This window comes from Anopheles marshallii, chromosome 3 (genome assembly GCF_943734725.1).
Source record: "Anopheles marshallii chromosome 3, idAnoMarsDA_429_01, whole genome shotgun sequence".
In the NCBI taxonomy this organism is placed as follows: domain Eukaryota; kingdom Metazoa; phylum Arthropoda; class Insecta; order Diptera; family Culicidae; genus Anopheles; species Anopheles marshallii.
Genome location: NC_071327.1, coordinates 51664353 through 51692248, shown reverse-complemented (window position 1 = coordinate 51692248; position 27896 = coordinate 51664353). Strand labels below are relative to the sequence as shown.

The window sequence follows — 27896 nt, the reverse complement described above, 5'->3', positions numbered from 1 at the left end:
TCGCCAGCTCCACACAAACACAGACCGATCATGATGGATATAAAACTGGAACAGCTGAAGGTAAGAACCTGGGCGTTGTAGAAGCGGTATTAGACCACTAGGAGGCCCCACCAAACCGATCAAAACACTGTCAAAACGGGCAAACCAACCTGTCAAACGAAGTCGTGTGGCCTCGGTCGTGGATTCCAGACATGACAAACTGGAACCGGGGGAATGTGATACCGTCGGCAGGCAGCGAGGAAGGATGGCAAACGAACGGTGGTTCTCGTCTTCGAGCTTATGGTCACGTTCTTTGGGTTACGCCGGTGGAGATGAACAAACGGGTTGCATGACTTTTCGATTCGTACGCTTCTTAGCATTGAGTGATACTTCCGAAGGGAATAATCGATGATGAATGATCTGTCCCGATGGTTATTGGGAAGGTTGTATCGTTGCACCACCAACTTTTGGAGGAGATACTTTTTTTTCCCCGACAAGATGGACACGTTTTTCAATGACTTTTAGTTACATTCCAAACGTTGCCAGCGATGATGAATTAAAAGAGACATATTGAGGTGATTTTAAAGCATAAAAATATGAGTATAGACCCATTTCTTTTCTTAGTCCATGCTTATAACGTTTTAATGTAACTCCTCGGCAGAACTTCCCGATGCGTTTGGGTGGATCAGATCAGTACGTTAAGCCGGCAAAAAAACGGTAACCGCAAGTCATGGTGCAGGCATGAATTTCTGGCCTTCCCAGACCAATCACGATCGCAATGCAGGGACACCACAGATGGACTAAAATATACCACAGATCATGAGCTGATCTGATGCCGAACGCTCGCGGTGTGTCTTTTTTCCGTTTGTTTCCTTCCCCAACACAGCACTGTTCCTGTGGCGTAAGGGGGTTAAGTTCCGACAGCACCGCTAAACCTGGGGGGTGGGGGGGATGGGGTGGTTTTTCTTGGCCATAAAAAAACGGTGCGACTTCAAACGCGCGGCGTTAGAGTGTTTGGAGATAAAATCAAATTAAAAGATGAAATAATGGAAATGAGCATGATGCTGCTCGTTCTTCGGTCTGTGTGGCCTTCGCTGTTGGGGCGCAGCTGGACCATGGATGATGATCATGTGAAATTGTACCTGAACCGACTGCGACCATTGAACGAAAGGGTGAGCGGACCGTCTTTGAAGGTGCACGCGGTAATGTAAATGTGTAATAATAATATTGACGTGTTGCAATTTGAACGCAACCGAATAAGAACTCACTTTAACATTTTTTCCTCTTAAATAATTGCTTAAAATCTGCAAATTCGTCGATCTCAGTTCCGTTCCGTTATCGGTCGATCACCGATCCTTTCAGATTGCGTTACTTCACCCCTGCCGATTCGGCAAGATGCGTTTGAAAGGTTTTTGAAGCGCGTGTCGAATCGATTTCGCTTTCAATGCGGGGTTTTTTGAGCAGGAAAAATACCTTTTGGTACTTTTGGAATGTAACGATGGGTAAAGTGATACCGAGCTGTGTACCATAATTGACAAAAGATGGCTTTTAAAATCGAGGTAAACAAATAATAAGCAACGCTATGTTTGATGGAAGCAATGGAATGTTTCGTCTTGGGAGATGAAATGCGATAACTTATCGAATGGTGAAATGTTTTTGGGGAATAATCGGAATGCTTTCTTAAGCTTTCAATTGTTGGGTCGTCTCGGTGTCTCGGCACGACTGAATATTTTGACATAAAAGACCCAATCGCCATAATTTTGGGCGATTTTGTATAATGGACTGTACCTTTACCATGGTCGCAGGCTCTGCTCTTTGCTTTTTATTTGACTTTCAGACTTATTGGGCCAGGCCTGGAGATATAACGGCTCAGTAGAACTATTTTCAGGATAGCCAGATAGTCCTTGCTATGGGGAAATGATCCGGATGAGATTTTAGTACCATTCTTGTCGTCATATGATCGGTACCTCCATCAGAGTCGTCACTTGCCTGCTGGGCAACTTGGGGCATTATTAAGACATTTTAGACATACTCAAAAGAAGAATTTAAGAACTGTCGTTTAAATAAGATAATCATTTGAAATTTCTTAAGATATCCAATAAAACAGTGTCAAGCCCATCATTCAAGATCAGACGCTACTTCACATCTATTAGGGTGTTGCGGCGGTTTGTGCAATCGTCATATCTAACCTGCTACCAACACTTTGCACACAATATCAACCTCGTTTACAGGTAATTTGATAGTACGTTAGATGGACCGTTTGAAACGTTTCTACTGGCGATAATCACCGTACCGGATCGTGTTCGGTCCAATAGAAAGATTTGTTTTATTGCCTTCACACCGTGGCTACTTTTTATTTTATGATTTTCGTATCGATATCGTAGGACGATAACTGCCCCAATCCATTTTCGAACGTCTGGCGACCTATCTATTTTCGGTCAATTTTCTAAATCGCGTCAGCTCCCGCTGATGCTCTTCGGAGAATGTATCCAGCTGGGACTGTGCTGAAGTGCAGTGTATGGCTGGAAAAATTCAGCAACTCACATTGGAAGTGATATAATTTACATTTTACACATATTTATGCTAATCTGCGTTAGGGTGTTCCTCGTTACGGTATTGGAAAACGGTGTTGAACCATTCTCTTGTTCCTTCCTTCATGCATGCTCTTCAAATATAATGCAAATATAATGGTATGCTTTTGGGAAGAACTTTCATTGCGCAAGTTTGGTGAGTTTCTTTCTAAAACACCTGGCGTTTGCTAAAACTCAGAACTCACCAATGAACTGTTCCCAGAAGTCAACACAAACGTACAGCATTACTTCACGTAGTAGCCGGCTAACATAACCATTAAATCGATGAGGTTTAGGTGGGATGATAATTACCGCATCCGCCCAGGTTGAAGTGTTCCGTTTTTACGACCAAGGGTACAATGTCACACCGGCTTGCCATACGTATGAGATTTTATGGTGGTCCACACCGGGCTCCTAACCCGTCAGCCGAACGGCGACCAAAAAAGGGAATACTACTAGTCCATCCGGTGGACACACTGTCCACACCGTGTAACACATACACTCTTTTGCTTGCTTTCTCTCCCACGGCCAAGGGCTCCGTGGCGGTAGCAAGCTGATGATCATGCTCGAACACCTTCCAGTCAGTAGGCATGGAGGCGCCTCTCAAATGGCGAGAAGCTGCCGGCAGGAAAAAGAAGGCAGCACCAAAAAGTGCCGTGAAGAGGAGGCAGTGTTTGGAAACTTGAAACCTTCGCCTTTTGGGATCTGGTGGTAAGGAAGGTACGGGTACGGATGGGTTTGAAGGATGAGAAGAAGATGAGCCCACAAGCTCAAGTGGCGGCTTGCCGTCACGCACCGCATCCACTCGATGTCCGATAGGGACGCCACTCCACCACGGTCCCCACGAAAGGAACCCCGTTTCGGGTGGTTGGATGGAAAACAAATCTGTTACCGATACGGCCACTCGAAATCGCGAGATCTGTCTTTTCGTGTGCTTCCAGCGCTCCCCGTGACGGAGAGACTCCCCCTTTCGCTGGACAGGGGCACTTGCAAACGAAGCGAAGAATTAACTTGTTAGATTTACCCCGCGGGACGATGAAGATGTTCGCCGGAGTACGGGTGCGCACGAGATGAGCCTTCTAATGTTTGCCGCCACCGGTCTGCAGAAGAGGTTGCACTTGAGTGAGCTTCGAAAGCGTTATTGAAATGGCTTCGCACTTCACGAGAACAGGGAGGTGAAAAAAGTGAACGCATCCATCCAGTGTTACTGCCCAAGTACCAAAACGGGGTAGTCCTTTGGCAGTATTCGAGAGCTTTGGCTTGTGAACTTCTTATGAAAGCGTTAGAAATTGAAATATCCATCACAGTTTGTTGTATGGCCGCACTGGGACTGGTTGAAGTTTGTTTTGCGCTACAAGAGTATTTGCATAGATACAGATTTTCTTGTTTCACTGGTGGAGCTTTGAGAAGCGTCACAAAGACAACCAGACAGGTTATGTATTTTTGTTACTTAGAAGTAGACCGGCCTGATGACCGTACTTTTCTGTAACGAATTACTTAAAACGACACCATTTGACTTGTCATGACATTTGACATCTGTCAACAAAAGCCGCCAATGTCAAATAATAGCTTTGATTGCTGCACTAAAATAACTTGTTTCAAGGTTTAAGTACGCGAAGCGGTGATTCACGTACAATCCGGGATCATGGATTAATCTTTAAAGATGTTTCTTGATCAAGCGTAGTTGCTATATGAAATGTTCTATGAACCAGCAGCTATGATTGAGATATTGAGGAGCTCTTAAACTGTCTCATAAAGGCTCTGAAACTAAAAATAGAATACTAAACCGGCCCTTGAGCATTCGAGCTATTCTAATTGATCTGACGATACGATTTCATTTTCATTCATCCCGGTATCCGACGAGTAAACTTTGGCATTACAAAAGAAAAATCACCCGCGACGAATTGTCTTACTGACTCAATCTTCGCGGCTCTCATAATCCTTTTTTTTCGTAATCGATCGATACTTTCCTATCCCCAAAAAACGGCGATCATCGATCATCGCACCGATAGCAGTACTGAGCCAAATGAGCTTTCGCGTTGCCGCGGGTTAAGAAAAGCCGTCCGTGAGCATCCGTTGCGGGAAAAACAATGGAATGGAACTTTTCCACCGAACCGAAAGTATCGTGTCCGGAGGTGTGCGCCGAGCTGCACTTCACACACGATTATGGGTATGAAATTGTGGATTAGGGCATGAGAAATTGGTAAAATTATTCAACCCACCGACGGTCGCGGATCGGGGCCTGTGGCCTTCTACGGTGGAGAGTTGAAGATCCAAAACCGTCCCTTGGGCATGTTAGACGGCAGGTATGTTACGAGAGAAAAACAAAAGCCGTTCCTCGAACCACTGGTACTGCGTACATAAATTATTAATGATCCAGGGCTAATGTTGAAATATTTTCTATGAAATTTTAATGCCTTCTCAATCACGTCTCGGGGTCGCGCTGTCGTCGCTGGCCGAGAAGGTAGGGTATGTGGCGGAAATAAGGGAGCCCCGGTGCCACATGTGAGGGTAAATCGACACGGATTAGTTTGGTGGTTTTGTTTCTCAAGTTCGCTCTCGAGCGACAGGTTGGTTTCTCGTTCGCGTTTCATCACCAACGCTAAAGATCCAAATGATCGTTTTTAGGTAAAAAATATACAAGAATGTAGTATGAAAGCTGCCGAAACTGTATTATCCTTCGATCGATTATGCGATTCTAGCGGGCTAGGATCAGCGGATCAAGATGATTCCAAACAAAGCACCACATGTGGTCCTTTTTGGGCCACAGCGCACCTCTCTGAGTTACAAACATCAGGCGGCGCTTTCGGTATCTCTTAATGTTACATACAAAATGGGCCCAAGAAACCTAAACACAAACTGACCGTTGGTCGGTTTATTTGTTTTATCCTTCCTGTGTTTCTTGCCTCACAGTACCCCGGTTTATTAAAGTCTTTTCAAGAAGCAATAAATAAAAAAAGGAATACCGCTGAGGAAAGGAAAGGAATTGCGTTCAGTTTGACTTCGGTATGTACGGTATGACAGCTGTCGGGTGGCAGTTCTTTTGGCACACACGCCGGACACCCGTTGAGGTGCGTTTAGAGTGCAGATTTTCACACTAATTTTCCAACTGTCCCCTATGGGTAGCCGTAAATAACCGAAAAAACAAGAAAACTGTGATAAAAACCCTCATTTGGGTTGCAACATTGAGGGACGTGTGTCACCGGTCTGCACAGTAACACCTGGTGTCAATTGGTACTTCTGGAAAAAGGAGAAGCAATTGACCAGTATTTGTGTTTTGCGTCATCTTCCAAGTTTCAGCTTGGTAGTGATGATGCACCCAATTAAAAACCTCATGAGAAGTTACGTCCTTTACCAGGCTTATCAACGGAGTGTCGCAGCAGGAAGGGAGCCGTTTTTGACGAATAATTCGTACTCCTGAACATTACTGTTCGATTGTTTTGAAGGCATAACCTGGTAAAAAAACACATTTATTTCAGCTGTTATGAACTTGATATATTTTAAAACTTAATTAGAGCGCTTTATGTGTAATATTGTTACAACCGATAAGGTTTTAAAAATGACCCTCAAAAATAAACCGTTCTGGATGGATCAACAATGTCAACCACCTCGGCGAAAGAGATCTGAAAGCTAATCCGATCGTATCGATAAGTAAAAACATTTTTCAAATACATTCACACTTCTGTTCGTACAGAGCAAAGTGAGCTTTCCATCATACTACGAAGGAAATATCCCTTCCGCGCAACGACAAGACACAAATGACACGCATCTCACTTGTTGCTGGCCCTTTACTTTTGCCCTATGCTTCCTATCCTTCAGCCTGCATAGCACTACAAGCACTCCCTGCTAACGACCATATGCGCGAGAGAGAGATTGTGTGCGCAGAAGCGCAAAAAAGGATAATCTCCTTTGGCGGGATTAAGATTAATGTCTAGCCCTGACTTTGCGTATTAAGCATAAGCACGGCGATCATCGTCATTGTTGCTGTTGTTATTTATTGGCATCGAAACGAAACTCCGATCCACTTCGGTTTCCCTGCACTGGAGGGCGACCGGGTTGCAGTATTTGCGGATAGAGGACCTTCGGGGTTCGGTTACACGGTTCATGGTTCAATACAAAAATCATTCCAACGGGATGGCGCGTTCGCGTATGGGCTTATCCATTTGCATAGTTGAGATACTTTCTGGGAGATCTTTCACTCGCCACTTTTCACTAGTCAGAGGAGGTCACAGACACCATCGGTTAAAGTGTAGTGTGAGTTATGGAGTTGACTTTGATGGATAGTTGACTGAGGTGGAATGGCGTATGATTTTGTACCGAAACACACCCAAATGGTTGTTGTTCTGAATGGTCTTCAAAGTGACACATTGTGTTTAAAATGTACAAGCACACTTGCAAACAAGTACAAACCAGGCTCAAGCAAATAGGATGACGTTTATATTTTACTAAAATTTTTAGCTGTATTGTCCGCTATCAATTTACTTCACAAAAGCACTCACGGTATGGCGAGTAAATTAAGATATAAACCTCGCCATAAGACCTATCACCAGTAGTAGATACGTTCGAGTCTAATGAAGATACGTTCAATCATATCTGTTGGTTATGCATAATGCATACGGTTCCATAATGCATTCAAACGCTAGACTCTGTTAGTCTACCATCCGTAGATGCACCCATTGCCATCCATCGTTAGTGGCACTAGTTTTCCAGCCCCCTCAAAGGCTTAAAACGGTGGAGAAACGAAGCGACAAGTTTAAATTAAGTGACAATGCGTTCGACTGACGTTTAGTCGATGTTTAATCCCGCCTCTTCAGGTGCTCCGCTCGGTGCTTGTCTACCCACCGCAGCTCCAACCAAAACATTAGACTTCTCCTGGCGCGTGTTTGAAACGTGAAGCTGTGTAGCTGTAAACAACGTCTACTCTGTCACCTACTGTCGCACGCTTGTGACATCGTTCGTAACTGATCGCTCTCTCTCTCCCTCTCCCTCGTTATCGCGTTCTCGGATCCCTACGCCCTGGAATTCGCTCCCATGCAGCAAACGACCCGTTGTCAATAATAAGATTTTAATCGGATTACACGTTTTTAAAGCTCATGCGTTTCACTTTTTTTTTCGTTTGCTTTCTCGATCTCGGTTAGCTGTGCGACTCGTACGATCGTTTCCGCTCACTCCGGCTCAATATTTAAATCGATGTTGTGAAACGGGTGTCAAGGCTCAGGGTGCTCAGAACCTGCCTTCACACACTAGAAATGCAACGAAGCAAACAAAACATGGAAGAATGCGGGAAGGAGCATGAAGGAACCTTTCTAGGTTGACATCATACTTAAGCTATTATTGTTCGCTGTGTTGGTAATGCATTCGGAGGGTTGGAATTATCGGGACAGTGCGGGTCCGAAAAGGATCACTATAAGCTGCGTCCTTTGCGTTCGTCGCCCGCGCGGATGCAAAAGTCGAGTGGAAAGTTGTTGAATGAGGCTTAAGCTATGAACCGAGACAAAACTTAAACCTGGAATGCAGGAAGCTTACACATGTCGTTCGTCCTTTTATTTGTTTAAGCGTGTTTTGTTTTCCTTCTTCCGAAAGTCTCATGGGCTTCTGATACAGCTTCTGAGGAAGCATCTGTTAGATGCTGGATACATTAAAAGAAAACATTCAATTGATCTTTTAATCCGTAATTTCCTGATTTTTTTTTACTTAGGAGGGTGCTACTAATATTCTCACACAAAAAAAATCATTCTCATAAAAATCACTCAGCACTTATAACAATTGAAGATTTTTTAAATTTACTTGTTACTTACATAAGTACAATTGCTGGCAAGAGTCCAAACTGTTTCAGACAAGTGAAATTACTAAAATATGTATGGTGTACTTTCACTTAACTCATGCGATTTATCCTTAACTCTTCCCCGTTGACAGCTGTCAGTTACGAAAAGTGGGACTCATGTTGATGTCAAACAAAATGTAAGCCAAGGCCTTTAAGAGCCATTAAGTACAAAAGTAATATATTTGCAAAACTCTCTTTGTAAAGCATGGATACAAAAAATCCTTTAGTACCCATTTGTGCTTTAGCGGTCCCGGGATTATCTTGACCCTGGTGGACTCTCCAGGTCCAGGTCCACTTCAATCCCTTAAGTCCATCGCATTTGTACACGAGTTGTTGTGTGATGTAGGACAGCGATTTTTTTTTTACAATTGTCGGCTTCCTTTTTTTCCCTTGTTTCTTGCCCAATGGTCGGGCAAAACCTTCCCGGCAGGTCGGGCAGAATGCACATGCACATAACGCACGCTCACTGATCCAAAATGTCCCAAAAACCGAATGGTGTCAGAAACGGCACCTTTGTCGAATCAGACGTTTTACTCTCACGGTAAGGTATCCGGTGTGTTTAACGAAAGATCTCGGACTCAACACCGGAAGACTTATGCAGACTTCCACTGTTTTGTCCAAAAGCTAAGCGTCCCCGCTGAACGGATCCCTGGAATGATGACTGTACATGTGTGAAGTCTGCTGTTTGATGCTGATGTGTGTTTATTGCTATTCTTTCCTCGTAAACATACAGTGACCTTTTGGGGGTCATCGAGCTCCAGTTGGTACCTCGTGGTATGGACCGACTGACGCCTTCCGTGGGGGCAGTATTAGGGATGCGAACATACCGGTGACTTATGATTTATGACGGGCCTATGCCAAATTTTGAATACCTTTTGGAACCTCCTAGGCGGGGTTTTCATCTTTCTCCCCGCAAAACGTGTCGCGGCTTGGTTCGGCGAGAAACCGAAGAATTTCGGGAGATATCATAACCTCCAATAAATATGTTTCATAAATCCCGCTGCCCGAAAGACAAAACGGTTTCCGACGGCAGGGTGTCCCGGGTGTATTTCATATACTTTTTTTTTCGTTGCTGTTTGGGGAATGAAGCGCGATGGCCATAAATTTGAAACCTGTTCACTCCGATTCTTGTTTCGTTCGGTTATTTTTGGTTTTGTTTTTGCCGGCTTCCCACCGTCCAAACGGTTTTATGGCGGGCTGTTTAGCTTCAACCGTTTTGCTGTCAGCCCGGCTTTATGTGGCTGTAGCAGGCCCGGGCTCGGCACCGAAATGCACCGGGAGGGAGGGAGGAAGAAGATCCTTGATCCGGTGAAGGATTTATTTTATTTTTATACCCGTCCACGTATGACCGCACGTTTGTATCACTTTTCGTCGGTATTTTGGGGAAGCGAGTTCAAATGGACATAATTCTTACGCATTTGATAGGGTCAGTTGCCCAAAATCGGTGACCCACTGGGGTCTCTTTGCCACCATGTAACCCAGATGGTCATGTAAGGCTATCTCAGTTCAGTTTAGCGCAAGGGAGGAAAAAAGGACGGATTGGGAAACAAAGACGAGACAGAACGTTAAACATAAAACAACCTGCCGGAATGGTTCTAAGTCAACAAGAGTAAATGCCACGTTTCGTGCGACTCTCGCGTAGGTCAATTTCATCTTCTTCTTCCGTTTTCGACCCTATTTTAACCCTTCCGAACCAGCCTGGGAGGCTGGTCTATTTTAAATATTCCGTCATAAAGCAAAGAACCCCATCTATGCGTCGCGTCCAGTCCAGGACTATGCTCACGCGCGCGCCCGTGTGTGTATTATTTTATTTGACTCAAAGTTTGTGTGGATAATTTATGACTTCATTTCGGCTGTGCCTTTACCACACCGATCGTTCGCATTTGTGGAACCGTGTATCGTACCGTGGCTGTGTGGTTAAGAACTTTCGCTTCTCCGACCGTAAGAGGTCTCGACCCTCAAGGGGCAGGGTGATTTAAGAACGGAGCGTAGTATCATTTTTCAAAACATCTTTCAAACGGTACGATGCCACCAGAACCCGTACGGCACACGGCAATGGAATGCAAACGCCATCGTCAAATGACGTCCCTGCTGAAGGTTGTTTCGAAACGAGACGAGCTATTGGCGCTGGTACAATCGATCGGTTCGCTTAAAAAAGCCCCAGTTGCGAACGGAATTTATAACCGAACGGATTAACTCATAAAGCAGTAAAGTGCAGTTTGAGAATGCTTCCCGCTGAAATGACGTCCATTACGTTGCTCGTGATGATGGTTGGCAAACGGTATACGACGGAAGGGAACATCAAATATGGTTCATCTTTAGTGATTGGTTTGTGGATGGATCGTAAACTGCACAAACTGCTACAAAATTGAATGCAAATTTCAGCATCCCGCTCCCAAGGTCAGGCGCATCTTTATGGTCGGGCAGCCGGAAGATGTGATTGCTATTGGAGCAGGTTCTGAAACGACATCCAATAAATGACGGCCATCGCTACAAATTGTCTAAAACGTTATTAGACGCTAAGCTGCTTAAGTTGTCCGTAGCATCCGGAACAGTGCAATCGCTACCGTGTAACGTATTACACCGTCTTAAACAGCAGAACCATTCCATTCCACTGGAACGTACCGATCGTTTTACAACTTTTAAAGTCGCGCTTTATTGCTGTTACTTTCAACCGAATTCCGTAAATGTTCCAATGTACCGAAACCCGTTTATGGCCGTTTTATGTGGTGCATAATAGAAAATCAATAATCGGGATTTAAATTTTCTACACCGACTCGGAAGCCTGAATTTGCTTTCTGTAATCCATCCACTAAAACCTTCTTCGATCGGCGCACAGTAAGTGTCAAACCGAGGCTAATACACCGGCACAATATGCTTACACATAATAACAAGTCCCATAAACTGATCAGGAGCTTCCGTCAGGCTCGTCTATGCTGTTGATAGCGTTCCGTGATTCCCTACGTATTCTGATGACGTCGTGTTGGACACCACATCAGAATCACGATTCGGAAATAGCCGACAGGCTCGGTTAAAATCGACCACATCAAGCAGATCTACTAACCACCGTGTCACAGCAACGCCAGTACACCACAGCATAAAGATTCACATTCGTAAGCTCGGGCCATAAATCAATAAAATCATAAATTTATCAATTCCTGCTCACAGTTTCCCTAGACCGAATCGGAGCTCGACTCAGAACCTACGATCGCCACACTATTGAGATGCTAATATGGATGGATTTATCACCACCGGTTGGCCACCGGCCTGGTCGGCACCGAATCTCGTGGCGGTATCGGTACTGGTACGGTTCCTACACACAAAACCGGTTCCCTCCAGTGACCCACCGAAGCAATGGCCAAGGTTAGCGAACGGATCCATGCCGGTGTCGTACCATGGCGAATGGATTGCCTAGGCAAATGGCATCGCGGAAAACGATCGCAAGGAATCAAAACGCAAATCGATGCCGTATCTCAAGTTCTCACTTCACATCCACCGTACCTTTTGTTCCTTTAAAGCTTCGGGTTCGGGGTATATGCCGGTCATGTGCCGGTTTGGTTCGCACGGGGTTCACCTGGCCAAACGGTCAGGCCGCCGTTTTATCACCGTCCCGTCGAAGGTGTCCCGGGGTGATATCGATCGATTTGAATAATATTTCCACCAGAAAAATATGAAACCGATTATCATTCTGATGGTTTTTATATACGCATTGGGGCTTATCTGACTTTTTTTCAGGACCCGGAGCCGACCGACCGAAAAAGTCGATGTGCACTCACATCTGAAGATGGGAAATGGGAGTGAAGGAAAGGTTGGGAGAATCTCAGAATCGGAGGCTCCGTATGGGATCTTCTGTATATATATATATTTCTTAAATGGGTTTGATTCGAGGATTTTGATGGCAGTTTTGATGGCTAGAGCGGCAAATCGCTTTTGGATGATTGTGTACCGCAATGCAATGGGACCTGTCGGACGCGCTCAGTAAGATCATACGATTCAAGGCGATGCGTTTATGGTGTGTGCTTTGCGAGAGCTTTTATTGTCACAGTGGAATACGTCGATCAAGTTTTGGTCAAAATTTGTGTGATTGTTGGGAGAATTCTAGTGTGCATAGTTATATCATTATCGTGATAATTGTAATAATAAGTCGATTGTAGTTAATAATCTTCTTTTATATCGAATAATTCTATTGCACAAAACTAAAAGCAAAAATACGTGAAAAGGCTCTTCGATTTAATATCATTAAAATTCCCAATTTTTGTCATTTTATTCATTGAACATGTCTTCCATCATCTTAAAGTATTACGAGCGAGTTACACCAACGATACAACTTTCAACCATGCACAATTCCGAGATAAAAATAGAGATTTGAAAAACTTAAGTAACTCTGGTATACTCTATTATTGTATCTCCAGGATTACCTTCGTATAGCACTAGATTTCATAGTATAACGCACGTTTAAGTATAGGCAATCCGCGAGAGATCTGCGTATTTCTAATTTCCACGTTTGTAAACGTACAATGCCTTATTTACAAAATATTATATAAATTGAGCTTTCATATCGGTCACTTTGGATATTCCAATGAAATAATTTTGAATACAATTTTGTCCACACATTACTTATATTCCCTCATGTGCATTTTGGTCTCTCCGTCCCTGTACAGGATTACATTCTGATGGACGTGCCAGTTCATCGATCGAACTGAAATTAAAAAGAAAAAAACAAAACTCCAACCGATCGAGTTGTCGAACGTATACGCGATGCGAACCGTACCATCCGGCAGACAGGGCAGAAGATATTATCTAAATTTATCGGTAATCGTCACAATAACTTGGCCCGATGGTTCATAACTGTCACGGGACAAGGTGTAGAAAGCCGACCGGTAAATAAACGCGGTCGGGGGTCTACTACTCCACCAGTGTCCGAACCTCGGTACTGCGGGACCGATTGGATCGCGTTATTAAAACATAAACGGTCACTGTCGGCGTGTCGTCTCCATTCCGGGCACCACCGTCAGACGGTTGGCGGGTCCGGTTTGTTCGGTTTCGTTGCAACGCGAACGTGTTCCGATTGTCTCGTGCTCGCGCGGCCTGAATTCGACGCCAAACACATCAGGAAGACAACGGTTATGGATGCGTGCCCACCCTGTCCACCTTCAGGTGGAAGACTGCAACTCTTTCCTGCTGCTCTTTCGGTGGTCTGAAAAGGTTCGAAGGTTTACTTTTGCGGCTGAGAAGCTATCCAAAATGTGTCTTTTATCCATCCCCAAAGACGCGGAGATGAGTTGGATCTGAACCGATCGAATGATGTAATTATTTTTAAGGTTCCAAAACTAACCCCTTAACTAGCCCTAGCGATAGGGGGGACAAACCCCATTTCAATCGAACAGCGAATAAACTGCCGTCTGTATCATTTTTGGCTGTGCGCGATTGAAAAATTGATCTCAAATTTGTTGCAATCAGGACACCATTTATCCCCCAAAAAGGTGACCGCCGTTGCAGAAGCGTCCCCAGGTTAACCCCTTGAAAACTTTATCGGTTGTTTTTTAACCCATTCGATTGAGATCTCGAACTACTCGACTCGGGTTTACGAGATGACCAACGCTCAGCAGGTTACACACTATCTGCGTACCCCTTTATCTGCGTGCTGTGAAGAGGTTAAACTGCGATAAACTAGTGAGAGGACGTGTAGGATGATTTTATTCATACGACTAGTTCTGTGCGTTGTTTTTTGGGGTGTCTGATAATCTGCTTCCCCAAACTGTTGGAGGAAACGAATTTGTTGAAAAATGTCCAAAACCATTTCATCAGCAACCCAATATAATGGGCCAAGGTGTCACATGAGGTATGGGATTATAAGGTGGTGCGCCGCCTGTGACCCAAAAGGCGAAGGCGTTGACAGGTGAGAGAGCGGTTTTAATTCTGTTTACAAGGCAACGACAAGGGATGAGATGATTTGGAATGGGAAAAGACTACCATTTATGATTCTTTTTAAAGTACATGTTCAATGTTGACAGCTTGTATCTTGTCAAGATTGTCGTTTGACGTGGGAAGCAAGGTTAGTAATTTAGTATTTTAGTAAGCGGGCAAGGTGTTTCGATTGTTGCTTTGATATGAAAATTGTTTATAGTATTTCTACTTTCTTTGATGGTTTCATTTATATTCATTTGACAGAGTAGTTTCACAAAAATCATTAACTAAATAGTGAATATAAAATGAAAAGGAGATGAAGAATATTCGAAAGTGCATTAATACAGTACCCAACATGAACAGGCACCTTAGAAACAAGAGACGTGTAAGACAATTTTCAACAGTTTGCAATTGCACACCCGGACCAGAGTTCTCTTTGAAGATGATTGATGAGATGAACGTCCTACCTGTTAGAAAATGAGTTTAGAAATTACTCAATAACCTCTGAGGAACATCACGATCCGCAACGTAACCCCTTACCACCTCGTTGAGACGTCTCCAGTTTCCCCTTTCCAGAGGCGTTCTTCATGGACACTCGCAAAGCCTGTGGCGTTCGAGTGGCGCATGTTTTCACTTGCACGAAGATCCTCATTTGGTGCCGCTAAGCAATGGTACGGTAGCAAAAGGGTTCGTACTGAAGCAAAAAAATAAAAACTGATCAAGAAACAAAAAAAAAAAACAAGGCTACAAAACGATGCTGTACCCCGAAATAAAAAAAAAACAAAATGAGCCCCCAAAAACATTGGCCCCAGTTCGGTAGCACGCTGGCCTTAAGATGTGTGCCGCACCGCAATGCGTGGATGCGCGAGTGAGCATCGATTAGAGGTAATTAAGTAAATCTCGTCCGTTGCGGTTAGTTTCACGGCACGTTTCTGCCTGTTTTCGGTGACTTAGAGCAACGGGCTAATGGTGCGTTCGGGGCGCATTTGGCTTCCGTTTGGCGTAGGGCTTGGCAGGTTTTGGGTTTCAAGAAACAAAAAAAATACATAATGCGCACGTCAGCAAACCCCAGAAGCTGATCCAATCCCGAGACCATACTTGACGCCTGCAACCCTGAAGATCATTAGTGGAGATGAGGCACGTTCGTAACAGCAAGGTTGTGTGATTACCACTGGTACGCTGGTGGCGCCACGGGTTTTTGCAATAATCGATACGCTGATAATGTGTACCGTGGCCAGTGGTTTTGAAACGACGCGCGATAGAAAAGAGCTCAACGGGATGTTAAGCGAGAAACGCCGGAATGGAGCTGCGTACTGCCGTTCGAATTTAACTACGCAAAACGTAACACCGCGCGGGATAGAGAGTGGAAATTGAATGGTTTTTGACAGTTTCGATGGTCAAATTTAACAAGCGAAAAGTGTTAACCAGGGAGCTATTAATCAATTCTTCATGACACCAACAAGTAAAAGTATGTTGCTGCGGCCAACGCTCACTTTCTACGAAGAAGGCATTTTGGAAGGTTACCGATTGGAAAAAAGTATGTTAATTTTATATTAAAATAACTTGGCGATTATATTAAAGATATATGTAGCAGGGGTATAATATTACAGAATGTGTGTTTATATAAACAATTTTATTAAACTATTTTATGAATCACCTCCTAACATTAAATTGGGGTCTGAATTCAAAAATCTATGTTATGAATTTCAAATATAAGTAATTTTTACTCATCTGAAGAGTTTATATAGGAGCAAAAAGTATATTTTTACAAATGTATACAGTAAAACAAAACCCTACTGCTCAGCCCGACAGATTAGCTACGATTCGATTTTTACGTCTCGTTGCTTAACTATTCGTTTTTGTTTTGTTTTGTCTACTCTCCTATTATTTGTTTTCAAAACCCAAAATCGAACGTTTGCTGATGGCACCTGATCGATTAGAGAAAGGAGAAGCGAACACCCCGCGGTGTGAGTCCTCGTCAGCCAGGCGCCGATATGTTCGTTCGTTCATCACTCAATGAATCATCCGGCACTGGTGGAGCTCACCATAGAGCTGACCCTACCGAGCTCTGGACGGTGGAGACGAACCCGGCGCAGCGACGGTTGAACGCTGGAGGGTGGCGTGAACGTGACAAGTACGACGACAGTTTTATTGCTCCCTGTCGCTGAGATTTATCTGATTACATTAGTGACCGTTTGTTTTGTTGGTTTGCGTGAGTAACTATGTATGTATGTCGCTGCTGTGGTCAGTTTATCGTGTGGGTTCGTTGTTTTGGTTTTTTTGTGCTGTTTTACTGGATGCTGTGGTTTTCGATCCTCAGCATTCGGGCCCACCCTCGACTTCGCCGAGGCACCTGGAAGCAAAAGTTCCTTGAGGAAAAGACTAACACAGCAAAGAAAACTGATAAAAACCGCATATAGTTGACCATTAAACCTGTCGAACATGTCAATAAAATGTTTTTTGTGGATGCGATAGAGCAGTCTTTAGGTTGCTTCTTTGTTTTTACCTGAATTTTAGTATCGTGCAGGAGCTGCTTCTTGTAAGGAGATTATTATTTCTTCTCCCATTTGTGTGCTTTGGGTTGGTCTTTTCGGCCTGGTAACTGGTAACGAAGACATCAGAAAGAAAGGGTTGTAATGTGATCGCTTATCATCGATTGTGAGTTTTTTTTTGCCTGCTGCTGTTGTCGTTGGCAGCTACGCGTTTTGAAATTGCGGAAATTGGCATCGGTATTTTGTATGGGACGATGTTCCGATGATAGATAGCATAAACTCCTACTGGCAGCGTCTTTTGAGCGTTTTCGTTAAAAATGTCAAGCCGTTACGGAAATGAGGTGCCGACGGATTGCCATTTTTCTTCGTTCCTTTCCCTTTTTTTGGCTATGGTCCAATGGTTTTCGTTAAATAAGAGATAAAATGTATATTGACAGCGCGAAAGATTGTATTCGGGCGGAAATGTTTCATCATCGGTATTTGATTTATCTCATACACGCCAGTGGATAGAAAAGGTGTCTTCTGATTCGATCATTAAGATACAAAAATATTGAAAATTAGGGGAAAAGATCATGTAAAATATTTTAGTAAACAAATTTGAGTATTGTAAATTAAACAACCAGAATCGATCGGTTTGGTAAAAAAGATAAATTATTTCATTGTACTCCTGACGTATTCCAGAGTACATTACTAGTTCCACCCATCAAGGTTAGAGCACTTCAATTCCAGAACATTTGCACCGTTGCTCGACAAATATTCTCTTGTAGTGCACTGCATTAAAAACAATACAATGGGACATTATTTTTCTCGCCTCAAACAAAACGGAAACATCATATTTTCCACTTCAAGGGCAGGATAAAGGCAAGCATATGCTGTTCTCACCCCTCATACACTGCTATATGCCCTCGCCAGCCAATACCCAAAGCGAATGGAACACAAAAGTGCGGAAGTCCCTTTTAACGGCTCTTTAACAACCACCACTTGAGCGTGTACACCAAAATAAAAAAAGCCCGCGGGAAAAGTGATCACTGTTGGTATCTAAACTTGCGAGGTACATGATAATAAATAATAAATTTGTTCATGAGTGTGTGTTTGCAACGGTCAAATCACGGTACGGAATTAGTTCCAACCTGGTACGACACGAAGCAGCTGCTAATGCGCGTATGACAGTGCGATTTCCGATGCGAAAAAGGTCCTCGACGGTACAAAACAATAACAAATGATGATGCGCATCACCCCTCCGCGGGAAACAGGGGCCATTTTTCTGTCACATTTTCCAGCAAAGGGACAGGAGGAGTGTGAACGCGTTATGAGTGTTACAGGGAGGGGATGGAAGCTATCTTATTTGCACACCAATATCAACCGCAAGGGAATGTGGTTGCTTACTGGCATCTTTGACTAGAAGCGGTTTAGGGGCCCCTCCTAAACTCCTGTGGATTGATTGAAAAGCAGTTCCGGTTTTGCAAAATAAATCCCAACGAACAACTTCTTCTGTTTATTGTGATTTGCGTAGCGTACCTTTTTGGAAGCAAATTTAAATTTTCTCAGCTGGCTAATTAATGGTGCGCGCCGTAAACCAGCCCAACAATATGGCTACCGTTCGAAAGCGATCGGTTTCTGCTCCATTGTGCAGATATCCTCGTGCAAAACAAGATTCTCTAAATGGAAGGGTCTTATAGGGTGCTTTAGAAAGCAAGAAACACACCATTTCATCATCGATTGATGACGATCGATAAATCGACCCTCCGTTCTAAACCGATCGTGTCTTATTCGCTCAAAGCTAAATGGAGGGAAAAAATATCTGCAAACGATCCTTCATTCTTATCCCTTATCCTAACCACACAAACACAATGGTGCGGCTAATTTGGTCTGTTTCGTCCCATCGGATGCTGTGAAATAGTTATTCTTAAATTGTTGTCTTATTATTTTTGCGTTTTTTTCTTCCATGTTAATTGCATTGCAGACAGAGCTACGAATATGCACCGCCTGCGGGGAACCGATCGCCGATAAGTACCTTTTCGATATTGACGGCTGCGCCTGGCACGGATCCTGCTTGCGTTGTTCCGTCTGTCTGACCCTGCTCGAACGACAACCCTCGTGCTACTTTCGCGATCGACAAGTCTACTGCCGAACCGATTACGTCAAGTAAGTAATAAGCTATAGAACCTTAGTGAGCTATAACAGCAATGAAGTAAATATTACTTTAAAACTGCGGGTGGGCTCGGAACTCAATTGGATGGAATTAAAATTCAATCAAAATTATGCCATCCTTTCCCTAAAATATTCTAATTATTCATCTACCATTGCCATGCGACCATTAGGGCAAAAATATTGCTCGCATCTTACTTACCCACCAGATCCTAATACATCCGAATGATTTATGTACCTTGGCACACCACCAATCGGGGTAGGGAAAAAAACAAACTCCAGGTTCATGTCGTGTCTGGTGAACGTAAAGTCTTGTTTACATATAATTAAGATCTAACCCGTTGAGAATTAAAATATTACACTCACGCTCGTTCCCGATGGTGGTTGCGGATCATGGATCATGATCGCGGCATGAGAAGGAACCAAAATCACATTTATGTGTGCTAAAGCAACAAAAAAACAACTACACTGACACACAGAACTCACCATGGAAAGAAAGCGAGTGTGATCATGGGGCGGGTAGGAAATGGCATTAGAGAGACATTAATAATCATAAAAAAGATCGATGCTTCCAGCGAGCCTGTCAATCATTCCGAAAAGCCGTACAGTTGGAGCCTTCGCCGTAAAAAAAAAACCATTTGCTTACGGTCATATTTCACATCCAAAATCGATTGAGCAAAAGAAAAAATACACACCTAAATAGCCTCTTTCTCGTCGGTTTCGACCCGGTTGGCCCGGTACAGATTCCGGCTTGTTTGTGTTGACCACTCTGAACGCGGTCCGAAAGTGAGATATTTCTATCAATAACTCAAACATCACACAATGACTGAGAGTTTTTTCTTTTCATCCCGTACGAAAACAGTTCAAAACAAGACTTTATGCCAATGTACAAAAAAACAGCTCGATGGATCACCGACCGCAGTAGAAGTTGAAAAGAATTCAAACAAACAGCAGGAAAATCCGACGATGGTGATCGCCTGGTTGTGAATCGACCCGTTCGATCCGATTCCATTTTTCCATAAGTAAACGTGATCTCGCGAATGATCGGGCGTTGAAACGCGTCCGGTGGTTGGCACCGTCCGAGATCGGTCGACCGCACCAGCGCAGGAAATTAATCATTTTCCACCTCGCGACCGCTTATAAAGTGAAATAATTTATTGATATTTCTCTACCAACGGTGTGCCACCGCTGGTGGTTTCCAGCCAGCCTTGTTTTGCTCCATCCCAGGGCTGTATCGATCCCGCGAAAGAAGGATCGATGGACAAGCAGCAAGAAACAAAAACCCCCGTGAAGAGATGGAAAGCAAAAAAGCGACAGTAAAATGGATTTAAATTCACCACAGCTCAGCTATTCGTAAAACCTTCGTGTACGTGATATTTCAAACTTTGTGCGATCGAATTTAATCTGTTTTCAAAAGACTTTTCGTACAATTCGTCCATTTTGGGCTTAAAAATCGATAGCTGCACAAGTGTTCCGAAACGAAAGACTTGCGCAAGGCATGATAAAGCGACGAACCCCGAAGAAAACGGAAAACCGTTCGCCGCACAGTTCGCCAAAAAGGATTATTAATCTTACGGTTTTACCACCTTCCTGCTGGCGTCTGTATTTGTCCTTTTGCTCTGCGGCCTACTCCCTGTTACTCCCCTCTTCCGCCACCACCAAGCAACGGATAGGTGACTGAATCTACTGAGATTGCTTGGCTGCTCTATTCGTCACAACCACAGTAACAACACTATTGTGAATGTATCGAGTATGTATTTTTATTTATAGACGTCTCTTTTCTTTACTATCCCACAAACCCCTCGAATAATCCCCGCCGATCTGTTGTGGAAGCTTTGTTTTGATTTCGCTCTCCACCGCTTGACGTTTATTCGTGAGCAGTGTTTGATGTATATTTATGTTTCGAATGCTTCGCGCACGCCGAACGCGCACGCTAAACGTAACAAACAATCGATCTCCTACTCCTACCAGAGCCCTATTCCCCTTTAGATCGAGTTCAAGTGTGACGCGGCGTGCGCACCGAGCTGAGCCGTTGAAATGCCGATTGACAGCCTGGCGCGGGGAGAAGTTTTTTGTCATTGTTGATGTTGATGTTGAAGCCCCGGGGCTCAACTCAACTCGAGCTGGGAGTTGTCGATTCAAGGATGTGTTTGAGAAATGCATCCAGCAAACGGAGGTGGTGCAATGCACCTTGAGCTGAGAGTACGCGATATGCCTTTCCACAGCCCGGGCTTTGAAGTTGGTTTGTTCTTGAAGTAGCAAGTATCATGCTGAATGTTGCGAGAAAATTTTACGGTGTGCTTAAATTAAGCCATGCACAAACCGACGCAAGGGAAGGAAGTTACAATAGTTGAACGAAAACTACAATAACATGCTACATGCTCGAATGGAGTTGGGAAGGCTTAAATGTTTACCTTTTGGATGGCCATACAGTACGATCTCGATCGCGATCAAGAATGTTGCAGCGATAAGGAAATCGTAAAGAGACATCAAAAGCAGACAGCATATAGCGGTGGTACCACAAAATATGAAGAAAAAGGCTAGCACAACACCCGCCCGGAGCCTGACTTGTTTTGACAGCGATTTATTTATGGGCCACAGTTGGAATTATTATATCACGACACTTTATCTGACGGGTCCCGGTCTGGCGCGCCGTACGTCAAAAGCGGCTGGGCTTTGGATTTCCCGTAAAGCCGGCCGAGGTGAAACGGACGGACGACGATCACGATGACTACGATCGAGAACGAGCGCGTCATTCGGTAGGAGCTGTCGGATTAGACAGTTAAGCGGTACAGATAGAAATACACCTTTTGGCTTTGAAATTGCGATGTCATTTGATGCGTGTCAATGCCACGAGACGGACCTCGGCAAGAAGCGTGTGTGTGTGTGTGTGTGTGTTACAGATTTCAAGCTCAAGTTCGGCTTTTAATCCCACAGCAAGAATAAACGAATGGTTCCACTAGCGTCCCGCTTGGGGCACGTTTTGCCGGCGCCAATTCGATTTATGATGGGAATGAATTGGTGAAGAATAACGTATTGGTGAGGAAGACGAAAACATTGAACAACAACACTTCGGAACTATCGGTCCGTCACTCCATTCTTCCTCCATCATGCCGGGGGTGACACACCCGCGGCGTGAGAGCCGTGAACGATGCTCAACTCCACGCTGGTTATCGATTATGGGATGGTACTTGTGTCATGTCGAGACAAAAAAAAAAACCGGAACCGACCCGGACGATCCAGTCGTATCCACCCTTGGTGCGTATTATCATTTTTATCAATTGGCATATTTATCAATTGGAGCAATGGGCATTAATAAAACAACAATCTGCCTTGCGCATGGTTCGTCCCAACCTTACGCTACGGAAGAGGACGCAATAAAAAAGTAAATCCATCAATCTTCGGCTTCGAAACGGTATGTGCGAAATAAATATTTATATGTGTAGCTGAATCGAACATGGTGCAGCCGTTCCCGTTGGGCTGCTTGGGTGTAATGTCTCCGGCGATGCTGTGCTAGCTCGCGGGAAGCTCAAGCGAAAAAGATTTCGCAAGGAAGAGAGCCGGTGCCGGTAGCGAACCTCCACGGCGTAAATGACGGTGGAAGAGTGGGCTCGAACTGCACGACACGGGTGCTGCCCGGGTTAACCTGAATGCTCATATCGTGGCGGTAATTAAACAAGACATATCGCGCCTTGTTAATCGAGAATTGTGGTTTCCGTGTGGGGACACTTTTTTCGTAGCTCTCTCGTTCTGTTTCTTTTTACCGAGTTACTTATGGCGGCAGTATTTATAGCATTCTTGCACATTGTCTACTTTTCAGGGGACAGGGAAACAATTGGCGCAATATACTAAGTATTGATATACTTTGTCTTATTGATTTGCAGATTGGACTAGACTAAACATCTTATACTTATGTTAAATTGTTAGCAAATATTGCTATTAGGTTGACGTTTGAATTATAAAGTTGGTAATTTTTATAGCAAAGACAGTAATATGAGTATTTGGAGAGACACTTTAAGATTTTCCAGATTAAACATGTTGTACTTCTTGCTGTTATACATCAAGAGTAGTACTTTTGTTTGACAGATCTTCGATAAGGAATCGAAGAAGTGTTCTAAACCGGAACTATTTGTTTATAATTAAGAATTGAGAATTTATCTCATAAAGGTATTATTAAATTAAAAGTAAATAAATTATTGCAAAATGCATCTCTATCGCAATGTTGGAATACATCTACTCTACTGATCTAACTCAATGCTGCTGTTCCATGTATGGTAAAATTGCGATCCTTACCTGCGATTACAATGTTTGCACTTATGCGGAAGATCACGAGGGGAGCAAAACATCGATATTGCATATGTTCTACCGAGAGGAGATTAGAATCTCGGTTGGTTCGGTTCTGGTGCGAAGTAAGCCACATCTTCTTCTTGCACCATAGCCCGGCAATAATCTCGCGCACATGCCAAAGTTATTGGTTCGGTATTTTATGCACTATGCTTCCGCAAATAAAGATGACGAGATGGCCCGCGTTGTTGTGGTTTGGTTTGTGGCTGTGGTTGGATGTTACGTGCTGATCATCGTTGTCCCTGCCCGGACCCTTGGACGAATGGACCATGTCTTGTGTGGTTGTAGTTATTTTTTTTGTTTTGTCCAACGTTTGAATTCACCTTTTATATGATTTAACTCGCTCCCGAGAATGGCTATGAAATTCGGTTCCACAGAGAGGTCACAGAGACGGTGACATGGGAGAGGAACGAAGCGGTCGTTGTTGTTGCTGCTGTTGATGTTGTTTTACAACGCACCGGACGCCGGGACCGTCGTGCCGTCAACGACCCAGTTGACTGATGCATACGGAGTGATAAATGTGTTTGGTGTTGTTACAAACGAGTTTATGATTTATCGTCTGCATGGCCGAGCGGTTCAGCATCGCAGCATATCGCGTGCACACTACTGGAGCTGACCATCGCGTCTTCGCTTATCGTCTGTTGGTGGTTTCGGTGTTCGATGGTTTGCTTCCGAACTCACTGTCGTCGACGGCTGCTGCATCGGTGCCAGATGGAACAGTGGATTATGCAAGATAGAAATAATCTCACACTTGCGACCGAGTTCTTATCAGCAGGGAAGTGTATCAAGAAGGAAAATTCAAATCAAGAGATCGATGTTAGCTGCCAGACGCAATGGAATTTTTTAATTGGCGCGAATTTTTACATATAAGAAGTTGTTCTTTGGTGCAGATTGAAATTATTTGAAGATGATGAGTTTCACATGGCGTCGTTGGTTGAGATATCTCGTTTATTGATTTACTTAGCAGGAGTTATAATCGAATTGGGTCTTAGTATTCATCAGGAATCATCTAAACCACTCTCGGTTACGATACTGAGATCATCGTACAACTCATGCAACTAGTCTTTATTCTCCACTATTTGTCCAAGTACACTAGTCCAAAAACCCCTTCTGTGCCATTTTATTTGATCGCGGCTCATAGGTGTTCGTCAATTTTGGTCAAAAGTGTATATCTGAGAGTACCCCCTGGGATTACAACTGTCGCGACTAGTCTTTTGTTTGGAGAAGTTTTCTCAGGTTTTAAAATGATCGGTAGATAACTAGCACCATATGTCTTGTCAAAAACTTCCAACTTGTCCAACTTGTAAATTGATCGATGGAAATATTTAAACTAACCAGCTTGATGAACTATATGGATCTTTTAAATTATTGAAAGTGGTAACATTAGCGTGCAAAATTATGCAAATATATTGCACATCTGAAGTAATCCTACTTAATCCGCTACATTGTTGCTAAAAGCCATAATACACCTACAATATTCATACCTTAAGAACCCATCTAAATTTCAATTCGAAACGAAACACAGTACACTCCTGACAGGCGCCTACCAAAAGCACCAACTAATAGTATCTACAGAAAGGAGTGGCACCGCACCGAACCTTCATCCCATCACGCGGTAGCCAAGTGTCATGCGGGGTTTTTAGGACGGGATCACATTTCACCTTCGGGGACATTTGCGCATTCGGCAACACCGCGAGCCCGAGTGTTCGATTGACAGCGTTGGCATGATCTCGTTTAAGTCGCGTTTTCCCCCTTTTCCCTGTGCGATAATTCGAACTTGGTGTAATATGCAAATCGACCCAGCTACATAAAGGTAAAAAAGACAACCAGAATCAGTAGCACCCCCATGACGTCCTTAACATTGGTCGATCAATTTAGGTTTCTTCGTTTTTTTTAGTTCATCGTTGGCATGGTTTAACTTTCAGTGAGCGCCTCCTATGTCACGTACGACGTAAGGTTTTCTTTGGCCATGTGTGAGATGTACAAATATAGTACACTGCTTTTGGTTTGTTTTGCTCCCTGTTTGAAGATAGCTTTTGTTCGCGTTGCTTTTATAAAGTGTTGTCTTACCCAAAAAAAAAAAACACGATTGCAGGAAGTACGCTGTCGTCAGACAAGTTGCAAAAGAAAAAAAAAGAAACACGAATGCCGTTTTACATCGCATTGAACAATATGCTGCAAAAACGGCAGAATGAATGCTTCAACCGAGTACAACAAGCTTGAAGATTCTGCTCCAGAACCATGGTTGTCGTACGATAGAAGCAAAATCGAAACGATCGTCCCAAGAAGCGCAACAGCATCCGAAGAAAAAGGTGTCGTAGCACAGGGAGTCATTGCCAACCATGCGGACAACACACACGGGGTTCAATTAAAATTAAATAAATAACAGGAGAACGGAATAAATAAATGAATGAATAAGCTGAAAGCGCGAGTTGTGCAGGTTCTGGTTTGGGAGTTTGGCAAAATTGGTTGAATGAAATTCGCGACAAGGGTTCGATTGTTGGTTCGCATCGTCGGTTCCCTAGACCGAAGGCGCAGCAAAAGGCAATCACAGCGGGATGGAATTGTTTTTATTTTTATACGCGCACCGCTTTAATAAGTGCCTGGGCTGGTGTATGGCTGGTGTACGCAGCGAGCGACCGTAGTGGACGATAATTAAATTGGGACTTCCCGGTGAGCTTCTTCGACCGGGCCAAATGGGTGGTTCACGCATTGTCACGCAAACTGAAGACCCTGGTGTAGAAAGCGCTGCGAGTGGGAAGCGATTGTCATTTTCCGCAGCTTCTCCAGCAGGAAAACATGGTCTCGATGGGTATCGGTACGGTTGAACTAATGTGCGGGACATGTTTCCCTACAAGGTGCGATCGCTACGATCGTCCCAAAGCGGGACAGACAGTCCGGATACCCGTACGTACAAATTGCGGGCGTATCGTGATGTTGTGCTGGTGATGCTTCGATTTGTCCTTTTGGGAGGGATGAAGGAAATTGTGAGCCGATATTAGAAGCGTAATTGGTTTCAATTAGTGCCGATAAGTAGGAACAGAAAAGGGAACAATAATATTTTGATTTGAAATGTGTTGGATCTGGTGATAGCAATGTTAGGCTATGGAACCATTTTTCTGTAATTGGCAAGATCATGCATTTTACGATAAATGAATGAATTTTCTGCAACATATTATGAGTTTCTCTTTCTCTCTTTTCTACTTTTTAATTGATGTAACAATATACTATTACGCGGTCACGCGTACCGTTGCTCACTAGATTTACAGCGATTGACAATAAAATATGGGGCTTGTATTATTTGCCATAGTTTAGAATAGTTTTGTCTTACAATTTTAAATCCGTTTAGCCAACGTTTTTCAGCTTAAATCGCTTCAACATTTTTTTAAATATTTATATTCCTAAACTTATACTATTACACTATTACACTATCTAATTATATCTGTTTGTGGGGAGAATCTCCATAAATATGAATTGAAAAATGCGAGTATTGAATACCGAAAATAGAAAAGAAGGACAATCAAGAACAATATTCTTTCTTTAATCTTTCTTTAATCCTCTTTCGAAACCTATTAAAGAAGCATACTTAATAAAACATTTAAAGAATAAATACTTCACACGCAACAGCTATGTTTAATTGAAAATAAAACTATCTTCTGGTTTTCTCTCCTATTTGCACAGAACGTTTGGCGCCAAATGCTCGAAATGCTGCCGAACGATAGCGGCCTCAGACTGGGTGCGGAAGGCCCGCGATCTCGTGTTCCATTTGGCCTGCTTTTCATGCGACACTTGCGGCCGGCAGCTTTCGACCGGCGAACAGTTTGCCCTGATCGACGATAAGGTGATGTGCAAGATCCACTACATGGACACGGTCGAAGATGGATCGAACTCGAGCGATGGTAAGAAAGGATCGTCACACAGTGCCGTTTATTCCTGGCTGTGTACCATCGGTGCCTTATGGCCGTTTCTCGTTTGGTTCGCTTCCCGTTTACAGATGGGTGCAGCAGTGATGGATACAACAAGAACAAATCGAAACGCGTCCGGACGACATTTACCGAGGAGCAGCTGCAGGTGCTGCAGGCCAACTTCCAGATCGACAGCAACCCGGACGGGCAGGATTTGGAGCGGATAGCGCAGCTGACGGGGCTAAGCAAGCGGGTAACGCAGGTTTGGTTCCAGAACTCGCGTGCCCGCCAAAAGAAGCACACCCACGGTAGGTGATCGATCAGTTTCGGGACTGGTCCGAACACGCTTTATCTCGCAATTGTGTTTTAACTCCCGTGTGTGTTTTTTTGGCTCTCTTTTTGTATTTGTTTCATATGCTACCTCAGTTCCACGCGATCACAATCCCAATCTGTTCAACGCATTGCGGCAGGACATGAACAATAACAGCAGCGGACAGACAGGTCTGGGCGATCACGATCATGGTCCCGGTATGGGTAAACATCCTGGTGCCATGTTCAACTCGCACGGTAAGCGCATGATGGGATATCCCGCAAGATTGACCAGATTTTGACTTCTGTTTGTGTTTTTGGGGATTTTTTTTTTGCTTTCCACCCAACATTCCACAGTGAATCTCATCAACTTGATGGTGTAACATATGGGTATGCAATCACTGTTGCACTCGCCACA

At 43.8% G+C, this 27896-nt stretch overlaps 1 protein-coding gene across 1 annotated transcript; it reads left to right on the top strand.

Annotated features, from left to right (window-relative positions):
* The first annotated feature begins 33 nt into the window (after positions 1-33).
* Positions 34-27861, top strand: LOC128712783 (LIM/homeobox protein Awh-like). The gene is made up of 6 exons (XM_053807656.1): positions 34-60; positions 18736-18917; positions 26946-27163; positions 27259-27477; positions 27596-27736; positions 27836-27861. Exons 1-6 carry the CDS (start codon positions 34-36, stop codon positions 27859-27861), a joined length of 813 nt encoding a protein of 270 aa, XP_053663631.1.
* The last annotated feature ends 35 nt before the right edge of the window (positions 27862-27896 follow it).

Bases quoted from the DNA above. Each gene is read 5' to 3' on its own strand.
- LOC128712783 (XM_053807656.1), top strand. From the start codon at position 34: ATGGATATAAAACTGGAACAGCTGAAG. The intron at 61-18,735 runs GTAAGAACCTGG...ATTGCATTGCAG, and splicing joins TAAAACTGGAACAGCTGAAG to ACAGAGCTACGAATATGCAC. The intron at 27,737-27,835 runs GTAAGCGCATGA...AACATTCCACAG, and splicing joins TGCCATGTTCAACTCGCACG to TGAATCTCATCAACTTGATG.